Source organism: Atractosteus spatula, chromosome 12 (assembly GCF_055471065.1).
Source record: "Atractosteus spatula isolate fAtrSpa1 chromosome 12, fAtrSpa1.hap1, whole genome shotgun sequence".
NCBI classification, from domain to species: Eukaryota; Metazoa; Chordata; class Actinopteri; order Semionotiformes; family Lepisosteidae; genus Atractosteus; species Atractosteus spatula.
Genome location: NC_142717.1, coordinates 11,400,683 through 11,417,172, shown reverse-complemented (window position 1 = coordinate 11,417,172; position 16,490 = coordinate 11,400,683). Strand labels below are relative to the sequence as shown.

Below are 16,490 nucleotides of genomic sequence, written 5' to 3'. Positions count from 1 at the left end.
GTCTATACCTTCATTTAACAAGCCTGTTTGCAGATTCAGTTGTTTTCCCTGTTCAAAGGGTAATACCAGACTTACACAGAAAGACAAGAAGAATGTGAAACATGTTTTAGATAAAATAAAGCTAAAGAGAGTACCTATGAAAGCCAATATTAGACTAAACAAGCAATATTCAAAAATAAAATTTACATATGTCACATTCTTGTGTTTCTGAATTCTATCACGCTTTTTAAAATGTAGATCTCACTCAAGTTTTTTTTCTGCTAGAATAATTTTGGATAAATGTATGAAACTGCACATGATTTATTGATTTTTTTTAACTTTATTTAGTATGAGATGCTATACATTGTAGCACAGCTCCAGTGATGTTTTATTGATTTAAGTGCGTGATCGTTTCCAAAACTTACTTTCGCCAGCTCTCAACTATATAGCCAAGCAGAGAGAACAGAATGTCCCCAGCTGTATGGAAGACGTTTTGTTTCCATATCATATTATTCATTCTTTGGCTTTCATTTTGTGGCATGAACTTAGCACTAGAATTTAAACTTTTCATCTGAGTAGATAAATTATGCTGATGCATTCTTCATACCTCAAGACATCAGAGAAAGGCCACTATTTGGGTTTGATAAAGTAATTCACATATTAGGGATTTCATTTGTTTCACAGAGGTATTGGGAAGAAACTCATAGTATTTGCTTATTTACAAAGCATGCAAAATATTAATGTGTCAGGCAATAATTATACCAAAAACTATCATCTACCTTACCTTGAAGCCATTAAGTTTTAACTGGAATTGTAAAGTTAAGATAATAGATAAAGTTAAGATAATAACAGTGTTTTATCAACTTCAAGATGAAACAGAAATAAATACCTGTTTTTAACCTACCTTTTCATGTCTTCAATTTTATTCACGGGTGAGTAAAGAAACAGGTGGATGTAGGTCTGATTAACTTCCAGAAACACCGTGGCTACACTGGTGTTCAAGTTATTTATAAATTATATATTTTTCCTTAGTGAATTATTGTATTAATGTGGCATTTTGAATGATAATAATAAAGTTTTTTTGTCTCCCTGTGACTTGTCACAGAAGTTTCTGTGCCTCTTGTTGTGCTTAGAGCTCTTACATTTTCTTTGTTACTTGATGGTACTTAGAAGAATATAGGGTTTGTCCATTCTAAGACACTATGAAAGCATGTTCTCATATAAAACATTAGAAGCAAGCTGGTAACAGTTATATTTGTAGGACTTTCATTTCCTTCTGCATGGTTGCATGGAGCTCATATAGTATATAAAATGTGGTGCATTGAAGTTCACTTATTTACATGGTGCCTGTAAATTTACAAGCTCACAGTTTCCAAGCACTGTTACAGAAAACAAAATCACAATACCCAAGTTATGCCACAGAGAGACAACAGGAATACAATACACAAATAATAATTTGAACATTGACAATACTAAATAGCTGAAACTGCGCATGTTTAGTACTTCTGGGCACAGCAAGTACAAGAAGGGCATGAACTGGAGAATCTTTATTGCCACAGGGGGTCAGTAGATCACACAGGTAATCAGGATACATTTAGATGGATCGCTATGTCAGTAGGAGTCTCAAGTGGGATTTGAAGCCTACTAGTATTGCATGGAGTTGCATAGTACCTTTTAAAATGTCTGCACTTGAAAAGGCCTTACCGTACCACAGGAAGTTTACACTCAATCTGAAGTATTTAAGACTTATTATATATAATGGTAGTATATAATATACTCCCTCATTTAAGTGAGGGAGCAGTCAAAATGTGTTGAGTGCATGTATGTGAATATTACATTGTTCAGTGAAATGAATCCGAATGCAGTTTCATTCTTTATACAATTAGCGTTAGATTCAAACTCCACTAACTGAAAGTTACTTAAATCTGCTCTGGCATTATTTGCTTCTGGAGAACTAACCTCTTCTCCGGCCAGTATAGATACAATTCACTGTTACACAGGACTGCTTTGCAAATCAAAATACTTCTCTGGCCCCCATGTTTTGACCACATAATGGGTGGTGTCGTACACATAGAAAATGCAATCTGACCCATGGATAACACACCCAAAGAACTGAGGTTTGCACAGTAAGCCAACCTATACATTTAATTCTAAGTATATTTATATCTGTTTAAATTAGAACATGCACTTTGTGGAACTAAGAGTTTACATAAAACTTCCTCAAAAAAGCTATACATTTTCTACTGTATTAATGAAAAAATGACTATCCACTTATCTTTGTTAACATAATAGAGACATAACATAGAGACGGGACAATAAAACTTTTGTGACGGAAATCTGGAATGTGAAACAAAATTTGAAGGTTTCTTTTTGTCTGACACATGAAAATCTCCTTCCGGCAGAAGACATTGAGTATTCAGATTCGTACAGTGAATCTCGAGCATAGTTTCAAAATGTGTTGCTTCGCATTTTTAATTACAAAGCCTGCCTTTCTATTTATTTAATTTCAAGAGATATTTGTGATATCTCGTTCTCGAGAAGTCTCCCAAAATTTAAGCATGATGATCTTCATTGTGTTAAATATATGCTGACACTAATATTCACTGGGGGATTTCTGAGATATAGAAAATGAAATTGTAACTAATCTTTTGAGACTTAGTTTTCCTTCTTGAATATATTCCTATGTAATTAGTAAGCCAAGTAGAATAGTAATTGTAATAATGCAATCATAGAATTTAGGTAAAATGCTGTGTTTAATATGGTGTAAAAACAATGATGAACAATTCAAAGCATTAAAAGAAATTACATTTCCAGATGTTTATTTTAGATTGGGAGCTTGTCGAGTGGCGGTCTTAATTAAAGGAATTTGAATTTCATTATAAAGCTGTAAATTACAGTAGCTCTCGTTGCTGCAGGTTCAGATATAGGTTTACAATAGTAAAACTTTTGTTCGCTGAAAATAATGTTCATGATCTTCCTTAGATTTAAAATAGCAATTCTATGTGCATGTTAATGTTTTTTCCAGTTTTTAATTGAAAATGTGTGTGACTGTAAAATAAATATAAATGATCTTACTAGGGAATGGATTCAAAATCACAGCTAGTGCTTATAGTATGTATACTTGTTTTCCCCAAAGAAGGATAATACTTGTTGTCATTGATTCTGTTTCATCTCTATGTTATTGCAACATACATATCTGTTGCTCAATTCACTGAATTCTGATGCTCAACAAATTGTAAGCCTCAGCAAAATAACTAAACTGAAAATGAAAATCAAGCCTACTGTATGTGAAAAAAGTGCTGACTATGTGTACTTAATCCTTGGTATTTTTTCAATAACATCAAAGCACCTGTCTGCTTGCAAGTACAGAACATGTTCCATAGGGTTATAGTCTAAAAAAATATGTTTAGACACATTTCTTTCTCTTTTCATCCAGACAAATATGTAAGTAAAGATAAACCTTTAAAACTGTCACTTCCTTTTTTTAATGTCTACATTTGATGTTCCCTTTCAAACACTTTCCATCTGTATTTGCTAAAATGTTGTGGCACATAATACAGATAATCCGTGTTAAAGAATTTAGAGTTGTATCTTTATAAATTATTGCAAATTGCAGATGTTTGAGAAACAACAATGAGCTTCTCTTAATTAGAAGAGGGGCACCAACATTTAGCAACGTAAAGAGCTTTAACTGACCGTGCGCATTAAATGGAATATTGGTCTTGTTCATTATATAATTTTAGTTGTTAAAAAAAAACCAAACTGAATATTAGCAGACCACAAAAAGTGGTTAATCACTTGAATGAACTTGTGCTGAACCTCAACGGTGTACAATTATTCCCCTCAAATATGATGGCAGTAATCTGTCACTACTTTGACTAAAACAGTGTAGTTCCTTCAACTAATCAGGCAGCAATATCTCCCTTTTTATGGGCTTTTGAGCTGAATTTGAAATACAAATCTCTATTTTTAAAGTCCTACGGTTAGATTGGAAATTCCTTCTCAAAAGCTGCTACAGGGCAAGGGGATAATGCAGTGATGTAAAGTTATTCTCTTCCACCTTTGGTGACCTTGAGCTAAAGGGTCAAGTGGGATCATGTTCAAGATGTTTGGGATTCCACTACAGTGCATTGTTACTCCCATAAATCATAATTACGAAATAACACCATCCAAGCTCCAGCAGAAAAGGGACAGAAAGGGCATTGGTTTGATTTTCGGCCTGTCAGTCAGCAAGCCACTGGGGACAATGACTTATGTTCTTATGTGCTTACAGTCAATCGACTAAATGAAGGAAGCCTTAGTTTTAGAAATGTGAACTTTACTCAAAATACCTAACATTTCTTTTTTTGTTTCTTGCAAATAATAACAGCCTGCAAACGACTAAGTTTATGACAAATAAAATAAAAAGCATTCACTTCCATAATGATAAGTTATATTCATGTTCCAAAGTATTTTTATACTGTGCGACTAAAGAAACGTACCGTATCACTTAGAATTGCAACAAATCAGAAGGTAATTATCAGGCAACTGACAGAATCTTTCTTCTATCTGACATTTTATTGATCAGATATGACAATTAAATTCATTAACATTTGCCATGAAAAGGGTTGGTCAACAGGGCATCTACAGGGAATGTCACTGTGTGTAACCAGAGTTGGAAGCCGTAAATCTGTGATGCTTGCTTTGCTCCAAATCGCAGCTCCTGTTTTGTGATGTGATGTCCTGTCCCTTTGGTCTTAAAGATCATGTGCAGGAATGTGCCTGTTGACTCCTCTCTGAGCCCCTGGTGCCAAACATCATCCCAGCTCATCTCACAAATGTTCAGTGAGGTTCAGGGCCAGCAAGCTGGATATCCCTAACATTAATGTAACCAACTCATCTGGTTACATTACAGGACCTCCCGACATCCCGTTGTCCTGCTGTAATGTGGTCACATGACAATCAGCCTGCAAACAAGTCCCAGGACTTGATAAAAGCAGCACTGTGCAGTTACTGTAGGTTTCCATCAATTAGTGCAAATGGAGTTGAGATAGTGCAAATTGATTCTCATGCCAAGACCACTGTACCTGGTATTATCCATAGACTGGTTTGTTGTCCAGTCAGTAACAATTAGCATGTTGGTCTACATACTGTATCTGCACCACACTTGCTGACACCCATTGAGGTGGTCGACACAAACCCTTACTTAATCGCTAAGGACGTGACTTCTCTGCTGACGAGTCCACTTGGGGTAACGCAGTAGATTATGAATATTTCCTACATAGCTGAAGGTGTTCATGTTGAGACTTATCATGGTGTCACTCTGTGGTTAACATTTAAAGGCTTTTCTGTTTGTGTTCATTTCTCCTTTTCTGTGACTTGTACTTATCCTCTGGCTTAGCAGTATTCTCTTTTTGTCTTTTTTAGAGACCTTTTCATCATCTGTCCTATTGTGAAGATGGCCAGTTTCTGGGCAGCCAACACAAGATCCAGTGTATTTATGTACCATGTACCAGAGGGCATAACGCAGACCAGGTAATCTAGATCATAAGAAAGATTACAAATGGCTTTCAACCCATTTGTTTTCTATGTTAATCTCAGTAATGAGTTCACCCCAGTAGTCCAATAGTCCAGCTGCCCATTTTCTAACCTCTTCCTCCAACTCAGAGTCGCAGGGGAGCCAGAGCTTATACTGACTAGCAATGGGCACCAGGTGGGGTTCACCCTGGTTTGGATGTTAGTCCATCGCAGGGCAGAAACACAGACACACTCATGCCAGGGCCAATTCTCCCAGAAGCCAAATAAACTACCAGGCTTTGGACTACAGGGGGAAACTGGAACACCTGGAGGAAACCCATGTGAACACGAGGAGAACATACAGACTTCATACTGATAGCACCCCAGGTCCAGAATTGAACCCAGGGCCCCAGCACTGCAAGGGAGCAATGCTAACTTCTGCACCACTGTGTTGCAGTCCTATAGATTTAACAGGGCATAAACACTCCAAAAATTATATCTAATTTTATCAGTCCTGAATCACACATTTATTAAAATACTGGAGAGGAAAGATGTCTTGGCGATTATGAAATATAGTGTAGGAACTCTCTCTTTTTGTGATTCACCACAATAAAATCTAATATATCGATATCAGTTCTTTGATAAGAATAATATCCTTGAACTGCAACAAATGTTTTGGAAGACTGCTATGTTTTTTTCTGTGAAGTTTTCCCTGTCTGGAAATTGCAGAAATACTGAGGCATACAAGCTCGATGATTAATTACTTGTGCAGCTTTCAAATTTCATTTGTGCATTTCTTATACTCAGACTAAAAAAACTAGATGAGAAAAAGGCACTGCAGAGCTGAATGCTCAGTAACATGTCTCTCATTAGCAAGAGATCAATGAACTACAGTATCTATTCATGAGTAGTAAAATATGAACAAATAACCACAAGCATTCGACTTCGACAGCAACGCTTTAATATAATTAAAATGAGACTTTTGTGTTGTAATTATTATTCTTACATATGCAATGATTTGCAAAATGCAAGTAAACCGTAAGCTTGCCTACCTGAATTCCAGTATTCACATTGTTTTACTTTGTTGCATTTGGAAACTTGTAAATGTGAGAAAGACAGTGAGATGAAATCACTGCTTTTTATGCTTAGTAATTGAAAAAATACATATGACCTATTCCTTTAAAACTTTCATTCTTATCTTTGTTTTTGCAAATACCTACCCAAATCTACAAAGAAAGAAAAATAAAGATGTTAGTTGGAATTCGTTTAAGGGTTTTAGAGCTTTTGCTCCCAAAACAACACTTCCATGTTTTTTTTCCTCCCTTGGAATGTTCTGTAATGCAGGAAGTAGCAATTTATTGGATGAGATTCAGCTTCAATGAGACCACCTCCGAGACATGGCAGTAATACTGTGAATCTGAACCACTGCTGTTTAGGTTTCTTAAGTAAGTGTAAGAGCAAATGGAGGCTTATTAAAATGTTTACCATAGTCCATTTTGAATTATTTGCAAATATTCCTTATTCTTTCAAATATTAAATAACTGACCAAGTCTAATGTCTTCTGTCTGTACCAATTCAGCTGCTGAAGACTGATGCTTAAAAACATTTAATTACAGCTAGCATAGGCATTGGACTGCTTAAAATTAATCTAGAATTGACTTTTTTACTAACAATTTAGCTATGCTCCATTAAGGTAAGCTGCTCTTAATTTGACATATTATTTAATAACTTTCCATTTTTTTTCTCTTGGAAATAAATTAACTACACTGACAGGTTATCCTGTCTGTAGTTTTGCTGTTTTGAGGCCACCCTGTCACACACATCTACGAAACCTGAATAATCAAAACTTAAATGCTTTAAAAAACTTTTTAAAAACTTTAAAAAAGAGTTTTAAAAACTCTTTAAAAAGAAGCATTGAAGGTCAGAATGCAATTGTCTTTGTAAATCAGATTTTCATTAATGTTGTTCTGATGTTAGTGAACTGCTAGTTAACATACAGTATGTTCATTAGAGATGTGTTTTTAATTTGTCTTACTTTGAGACGATGGGGCTTCTTCATGAAATCTTGGGAAAATAAGGCTACCAATTCATGTTTTTATGGTGATGTTGATGCTCTTAGAAATGCACATTGAATTATATTTTACACAGGTGCTTGGCATTTTTTAGAAGTTGATATTACCCAAGGGAACAGTCAAACTTGAGAAAAGTATACAAGTTACTAAAGAGAAAGAAAAAATGACATGCTCTTTGAGTCAAAGAATTCTATTTTTTTTTAATTACATCAATAACCATGTCATAGAACCTAATCCACTGGACTATTTCAAGAAGCAGTTTGTTGTGGTCCCGTGATCTATAAGTAACTAACATCAAAAGAACTAATTCAGGCCCCAAAGGCTTTCTCTTATTTATAACCTTTCCTATGTTTTTATTTTTATATTAGCTCGTCCATCCCTTTTCCTCAGTCGAAAAGGAGTCTATTTGAGGAGTGAATGAAACGAGTAGAAGAAAATAAGTCACACCGTGCCAGAGAAAGTGGTCTAAATCCCAAATTGTGATTTTGAGTCGTCGGAGTATAATTAAAGGCTCATGAGCTATTATTGAACACCTGTGTTAAATAACGTCTTGGAATATGAAATGGAACGAAAATACTGCCACCAGGCAGCACAGGGGTGGAAACAGCAGCAGTAAACCAGAGTTCACAATTCCAGCCTACCTCTTAATAGCTACTTTTACCTGCCAGCTTGTCTGGTAATCTGCACAAAAACAAACATAATTATCCCAAGTTATAAGAAATTACTTGGCAATTACAGTAATTTTTTGGAGTAGAGGTGCTTTTTTTTTAGCTTCTTTTCCCTCTTCAAAATAAGATCCACCCTTCCCATCAAAAGAAAATATACAGTTGGCTTCTGAAAGATACGGGCATTTATTTTATACCACTCGAGTTTGTGCAACACATTCTTTTCACAATTCTTAGCAAAATGATTATAGATTCTGCACGTTCGTGATGCGTTTTCACAGAAGCCAAACACATTTCAAAAAATAAAAAATTGATGTTTTGTCAATAGCTGGGTTTATTTACAAAACAAAAATAAGACAGTCTCTTAGCTGCACTATAATCATCACACCTACAGTACCAGCAGTTAAAGTTTATATGTGGTTGATTCACAGAGGACGAAACACTTACTCAAAATGTAAATAATAATATATATGATTAGACATTGTGATTACATGCGCATTTCTGGTGCAAGCATGCAAAAGTGGCTGAAATATCATAACATAACAACAGAGGAAAGGTTACAAACGAGAAGGTACCACTCATCACATCTACTGTAGCTTGCTTGGTTGCTGGTAGCTAATGGATCCAAAAATCTCACTTCAAAACTAAATACCTGGGTAGCTTGTTCTGGATTCCTGTACTCTCACCATATTCTCATTAAACATCTTGTTCAATCTGGGAACCTGTTTCCACAGTTTTCACTTGTGCCATTTTGTTTCACACAGTTGATTTTGAAGCAGTTCACGACAATTTTGCAGGCTTGAATTAGGTCCCCTCATTGTCGTCTCTCTTTGAAACTAAAACAAATTCAAGGTTTTAGTATTTTAGCTTGACAGTTTGAACATTCCTGGAGTCTTGCAGCCCAGGGATATATCGCTCTTACGTAGAATGATTACAGGTCATTGTTATCATTTTGTAACCTGGACCAAAATTATACACAATGATCTAATTAAGTTCTCAATAGTACATTGTACAATTTTGACATAACATCCCTTGATTTAAATGCTACTCTTTTAACTACATATACTACTATTCTACAGTATTTGCTTTTTTGTTGCTTCCTCACATTGTCTAGTAGACATAAATGATGTGTCAACATCAACACCTCACTTTTCTTCATAAGTAGTGTATACACATGAGCAATATTACTAATTTTTTATTTATTATTCGTCTTTTTGTTACCTCCTGTAATACTCTGCATTAAATGTCATCTGACTATTCTTTGCCCAATCCAGAATTCTGCCTAAATCATTATGATTTTCCTTTGCAGATTATGCGGCATTTGCTAATCTATAAACTTTACTCCTTTACTAACTATACAAGAATCGAGATTGTTAATTGAAGCTAGAAGAGGCAGTAGTCCTAATACAGATACTTGTGGTACTCCACGGATTAGATCACCTCAGCTGTATGATCCGTCCCTCTTCTGTACTGTTTTTTTAACGACTCTCAATCCAAACACACACATTACTATTTGCTTTTATTTAAGTCCTTTAACAGTGTAGAAAATTAGTTTTTCCAAGACAGCATTTACTACCAACAACCTCTGCTGTGGAAACAGGGATTGGAGTTTAAATGCTCTTTACATGCCATGTCAGAAAGCACATTTAATAATTTAATACTAAATTTAATTTAATACTAAACATCATTGTATCTAATTTATATTTTTTTGTTTTCCATCCATTGTCCATTGATTCCACACATTTCTGTATCATGGCACCAATATGAAGAAATTTGATGTTGTCGTACAGATACAAGATCTGACTTACTCTGGGGGACCTCTTCAATATGGGATACTTCCATTAAGAGTATTTCAGATTTTTTGTGCAGCAGAAAGACAAAATCAACAAGATTTTCCTGTTTTTAAAAACAAAATAAAATGTCTTATGGGAAAACCTACTTTAATGTGTGAAAAAGTAATTTACGTTCTTACAGCTATTTTCAATGAGGATTCACCTTGACTGTGACTCGCTCAGTTCTGTGTACCGAATGTATAATGTGTTTGATACCAGGAGTAGGGATCAAGCACTGCCATTCAATCCTTATTCAAGAACAAAAGAATATTAATATGAATATTTTCAAACCAATAGATTAAAAAATAGATATAACTAACTCATAATCACATCAGAAAATTACAAACAAAAGGAGATCTTTTGGCTCATCTAGCATGTTTGATTGCGAGTAGCTAATTGATCTGTGGATCTCACCTGCATGGGTTTTTGATGTATAGAGTTCTATGAAGCAGTGCCTACTAGAATTCATTTCAACATAAAACCACTGCTTTTAGAGTCTGGAGACTCTAAATTTGAGAGTTGTCAAGTTCGGAAAACAGCTCTTTCTGCTTGTCCTTTATTCTAAATAGGGATATTCCCTGGTCACAATAAGCACTCTTGCTGGACAATTGCTATAATCTGGGCCTCTCACAACATACACCTAACATTCTGCCTTTTGAATGTCTCAGTAAAAAAAATCCGGGCCTCCTCTTTCACATGGCTTACGTTTCTGTGTTTCAATATTTTCTTTTTCCTATAGAGTATGTTTATCTTTCCCATCTTTATTCATAATCTTTATCTAATGTAGCACTGTTCATGGTACATAATCATAAAGCACTGTACAAAACAACACACTATTGTGTCTGTCCAAAATGCTGTGAAACCACCTAATGTTTTTTTTCTTCACCGTCTGAGCCATAGTTTTGTGCTTCCAATCAAATCATAATCACTAGCTACTGCAGTAATCTTCTATCTCTCGCATTTTTATGTTTTTTTGTTTACATCAGGTTCTTTTTTTGCTTGTTCTTATTAATCTGTGGCTTCTTCCCCCAGATTCTCTTCCATTCAACTTTGAATGTTTTTTTTTTCCCGATTCCTTGTCCCAAACAGATTTCTGCCCTTCTCATTCAGATATGATCCACTGCATCTGTACAAATAAAGTGGGTTCTGACTAAAAACAAGTTGAAGGACACTACTTTAGACTAGTCAAGTGGGGATATCTGTTATCTTGTCTGTAGCAAGTAAGTTGATGCACATGCTGTATTAGGGTGAATATAATAATTAATCAATCTGTGAATTAATACTAGAACAATATTGCTTCCCTATTTTATAGTAAAACTTATTAATAACATCATAAATGTTTATTCCATGCAGAAAGGAAAAGAAGGGAGAAACAATGTTTTGGCTGTGGAGCCTTTTGACCTGTGTATGAAACATGATGACTTTAATCATTAATCTATTCCCTCTGCCAGAGAGCCCTGATTATGTTCTCATTTTCCCTTTATTCCACCTGTATGTGGGTGAAGGCACAACAAACATTGTGAATGTTAACGTCCAGTACTTCCTTACTTCTTATTACAGGCAATAAGCACTCAGCTCTGAAACAGCTGAGTAGTTCCACTTGTATATCACCACAAGGTGATCAGAACTTTATCACAACATAACTAATAATAATACTACTAATAAAAGGTTAATAATAAGTACAGGCGTACAGATATGAAATTCTGACAGCTTCTTAGGACTCCTAATATGTTGTCTGGTGAACTTTTTGTTTCTGCAAAGTACAGTCGTGTTTTTGATATCTACTACTAAAATAATGAAAACCTGTAGGATAATCCTTCAAATTAAACCTGTGATTCATAGCCTGTTTTAGCCTTGAGCTTCTTTTTAGATGTCAATTCTCTCTTGCACTACCTATAGTGTGATTAAAATGTATGATTTGTATGTTACAAATAGTTAAAGAAACAGTTAAAGACATAGTTAAAGAAAACTAAAATTGAAATAAATGTGATGGTGATAAAATATTGTGACAACTTTGTTGGATTCTACAGGATTTGTTCAACTTTTCTCCAAAATGTTTAATTTATTCATATCAATTTGAAGTGTAGTCTTCACTCTGCAAATTTAAAATATGGCTTTTGTGATATTAGGAGAAAGTGTTATTGTGACTCATTCTGACCAAGTGCAATGAGCTGGAGCTTTATGTTTCTCACAATAAGTAAAAGAAGGATTCTATCATACAGTATTTGAAACATAAGGTGCAATATCAATAGAACATTTTCAAAGAAGTTTTGTGTTCCCAAAAGTCTAATTCAAATCAAGATACTCAGAAGTCTAGAATAAAAGGTACATTAGGATGTACTTCATTTATGCCAAATACCGACTCTTCAGTTATGCCACTTTCCTTGAGAAATGAACTTACAGTACAGAGTCAGTCTGCAATAATAGTTGCTATAATAGGTAGGTTTCTTTTTAAATATTTTGTAGTATCTGGTGCACATACAGTACTGTACTTGTTCAATGTTATTTCCATGTTTATGTTTATACTTCAGCAAAGCATTTTAAAATGCGTGGCTAGTGTTCATTGACCAAAGGGTGATACAGTTTAGATCAATGGCTCGAATGTGCCGACCATTTTTGTCTGGCGTAAATTTGTTTCAGTCTAGTTTATAATTAAAAGTGTAACTTGAGGGTGAAAACTGATCACAATACTGGAAGATCAGTACTTTCTTCACAATACAATTTATCTGGGCACTAGTATAGCCCTGTAACAGATAGGTGTGCTGACTATGTATGGGTTATTTTTAATTTGTACCGCTCAAGGATTAAAATGCACTGATATGTATTTAGAATTGCCAGATGAAATGTTTTGCCCTTTTTTTAAATGATGCAGAATTACTGTATCTGCATTTACTTTGCTCTTAACTTTGAAGTAGTATAGACCAGACCATCCATGTCTTCCTGCATTACATCAGTATTTATTACCCCCTAGGTTGCATTGTGCCCCTTGAAATATGAGAGATGACCCTTAAAAAGGCCCTGAAATGAAATGTCATGTTAAATCCAGATTGACTACGTGATGTTAAAAAGAGACATTCTCAAAACATCTTACAGAAACATGTCTCCTGTTTAGGTCATTTGCTTTTTAAACTCTAGTCCCTGTTTCTACGTTTTTTCCCAACATCATCATCATGCAATTTGAGTAAAACTATTTTTTTTGTAGATGTATATAGATAGAGTAGGCTTAAATTTAAAACTGTACATATTACTTCCATTTGCACATCTTGTGTTATAGAACACACGGACAGGCTAATAATTTTGAAAAGTAAAATGGAGAAAAAACCTTAAACTTTAGCTGTGGGTTATTTTTCAGTTGTATACAGTATGTCCAATATGTTATAGTTTATTAGGAACGTTGGTCAATATGTAAATTGTGCTTTTAATGGGTTTTAATGACTGTTAACAGATAAAAGTAGAAATGCTCTTGATAATGTTGCATGAAACCAAAGAAAGATCATCAGATGTTTTTAGTAACATCCTGCTCTAACTATATCAGACAGTGGTAAAGTGGAAATTGTAATTCAAAGCTATTGAAAAGCTATGTCTCCCACATTCCTCAGATTTTTGTGCCTGTACCTTATCGCTGGAATTTAGCTGTAGTTACCCTGAGCGTTTGCCAAAAGCATTGCATTTCTCCAGTGAATATTTTTGGCTCATACAATCCACTTTGGCCTGACCACACTGTTTTTCAGAATTAAATGAAGCTCTGCTTCAACGTCTGCTGAACACTGGAGATAAGTTCTTAATAGTGGAGATTTGTACACAGATGAGTTTGGCATATGAAAAAAAGGCAATTGCCTGGAATTAAAATGACCAGGAGGATATTTCTTTGCAATGTTAATGACAACTGAGGGATCACAACCGTCTGAGTCTCTTAAAATTGGCACTGAAATTACAGTACTTGAGACCAGTTTCTAAGCTTCACACCAGGAGCATCTGTTTTTATTCTAAAAGGAATAAATAACAAATGATGTTTCAAAACTGTATATGCTTGACCATAATCGATTAACAGAATCCTGTGGCCAGATTAATTAAAAAGTCAACCCATTCATTAAATAGAAATTATACTGTATACTGAGTGGAGTGTCCAAAAGAGTGCTATAGAAATGTAAGGGTTACTTTTTTAGTGCTTGATGGCAGTTTTTCATTTGAAGAATGAAATCAAGATCCGTACTGTATTAGACTGGTCATTCTTGAATAGCACTTGGCTCAAAATTTTGATTTTAACATTTAAAATCCATTCTAGAAGCTTCCTAAAATGTCAGTAGAAGTTTGCTCCATTTTCATGGTTTAATTACTGTTACTCTGACTGGTAGACTCATTATAGACATCTATGAAAAGAAGTTTAAGACAACAATGATATTTAAGCAAGTGCATATACAATCAAACTCTTGTTCCTAACAAAAATAAGTCTTAGTTGTTTAGTCAGGGCAGTTAATGTACCTCTTAATATTAGAAAGCTTTTGTTTGTTTGCTGTTTGTCTTCTGGACTGTATCATCAACAAACCATAGCTCATATGCAGTAGGTGAAAGGTAAATGCATATTCGTTGAGATGCTGCCTTCACCCACTAACAAGGATGACTTTCCCATTGTAGTTACAGGCCTACACAAATTCCTTACAGTTCCAACTCCAGGTGTCATATTCATATGTGCCCTTACAGTAAATGGATCTGGTTGTTTTTATTGGAAAGGAAAACTTTGAAGCCACCTCAAGTTACAGCAGAATAGAATTGCTTGTCTAGAACAGAAGAGTCAGAATACTGTACCTTTATCCAACTGCCACTCTGCAAACCAATTCTGAAAGTCCCAGAGCGAAACACCTTTCATGTGAAATGATCAGTGTGAGATCTTTATAAATGTTGCTTTTTTTTCAGACTGAAAAGAGCACTGTGCTTCTGAACACCCTGTTTTTCCAATCAGCTCTTCAAGCTCTAGCAGTTTTCCATGAGTACTGTGCTGATGGCAGGGGCTAATTTTAATACTAAATAGATTCTTGTCTTCCCATTAAAATCCTTGTTGTACCTAAAACAGAAAGTGAGGTGACATACTTAAAACAGAATTGCCTCATGGAACATTTTCTTACGGCTGCTGAAGGCTTTTGCTAAGAATATATTAAGTTAGGTAGCTTTTTAAACTGCAAGGAATATGCATATTTATTTTTTTCTTATTTTTTGGTGATGATGTATTTCCTCTTAACCTAAGATATAGTACAGTTAAATATCATGTAATCAATTGATGCTTAAATGTTCAAACCCATTCAAAAGAGCTGACATCCACCAATGGATAAAGTATCGCTACTTTCTCTATAAGGGAAATTCTTGTTTAGTGAGAGGAGCCAGACTGTTAACAGAGAGAAACACTCCTTTTTCAGCTTAGCCAACACTCATTTCGAGAGACAAGATATTTATTTTACATCAAATTATGTTCAGTGATAATCTGACTAGACTCACATAAACCTGTAGATGTTTAGTCTTGATAATTATGTGGCTGTTTATTTCTTCTGATACTGTATGAAGGAACATCTTGTCTTGATTTTAGAGCATGGCATTTCAGTAAAATGTTATAAATCAAAATTTGCACCTTATTTGCTGCACATTGGCCATTACTTTAGGGCTGGCTGGTTTGGCATTACACAGACATTGGAAAAGTTTACTTGCGCAGTTTAATAAATAGCTACTTCTATCATCAAAGCCTTCTGCATAAACTTAATATGTCGCATTTACTTTGTATTTCCTTGGTGTGTTTCTTCAAGGGAGAGATGTCTAAGGCATGGAACAGAAATATTTTCTTTTCTTCATTGCAACTTTTAAGTGTTTGCAGTAGGCCGTTAATAAAATGCAGATGATGTTAACAGTAACTTCGGGTCGGTAATGGCTTTTGGAAGGAAAGGTGATTTTGGCAAGCAAATTCCCATGACACATAGTAATGAACAACATCCAGAAAAGGAAGTTATGACTTTGACTAAAATCCCACAGATTGACGTGGCATGCTTCTTGTTTTCCCTGTGCAATTTAAACTGGCCTTTTTTTAAAAAAAAAAAGTTTTCATTTGTTTCATATTCCAAGTCTAAAAGGTAAAAAATAAACAAGAGTGAAAAAAAGTCCCTTAAATTTATTTGCCCTTTCAGGTGCCTGAAGTAGGCCTAATCCACAGTTATTTGTTTCCTGACAATTCAATTCTTTGTCTCATTACTCAAATTAGAAATCAACATAAAGGTCAGGTCAGATAAGTAATATATTACTTGAGTGTTATATCACTGGCAAAGAACAGTTGTTTACAATGTGTAAATGTGAAATGTAGATGCCATCTAGAGACTACTTCAGCAAGGTGATGAAATAAAGACAAACATACTGTATCGTTTTGCACTGTGTTGAAAAAGATCTGCTCTCTCTGCCCACACAGCTCC

The 16,490-nt window shown here is 34.9% G+C and overlaps 1 protein-coding gene across 1 annotated transcript in view; it reads left to right on the top strand.

The window, feature by feature from the left end:
* Positions 1-16,490, top strand: part of tg (thyroglobulin) — a 108,127-nt gene that overhangs the window by 88,492 nt on the left and 3,145 nt on the right. Inside the window, exon 45 of the mRNA XM_088929504.1 lies at positions 5,386-5,493. Coding sequence (XP_088785630.1) covers positions 5,386-5,493 — 108 coding nt within the window. The remainder of the gene's footprint in view (positions 1-5,385; positions 5,494-16,490) is intronic.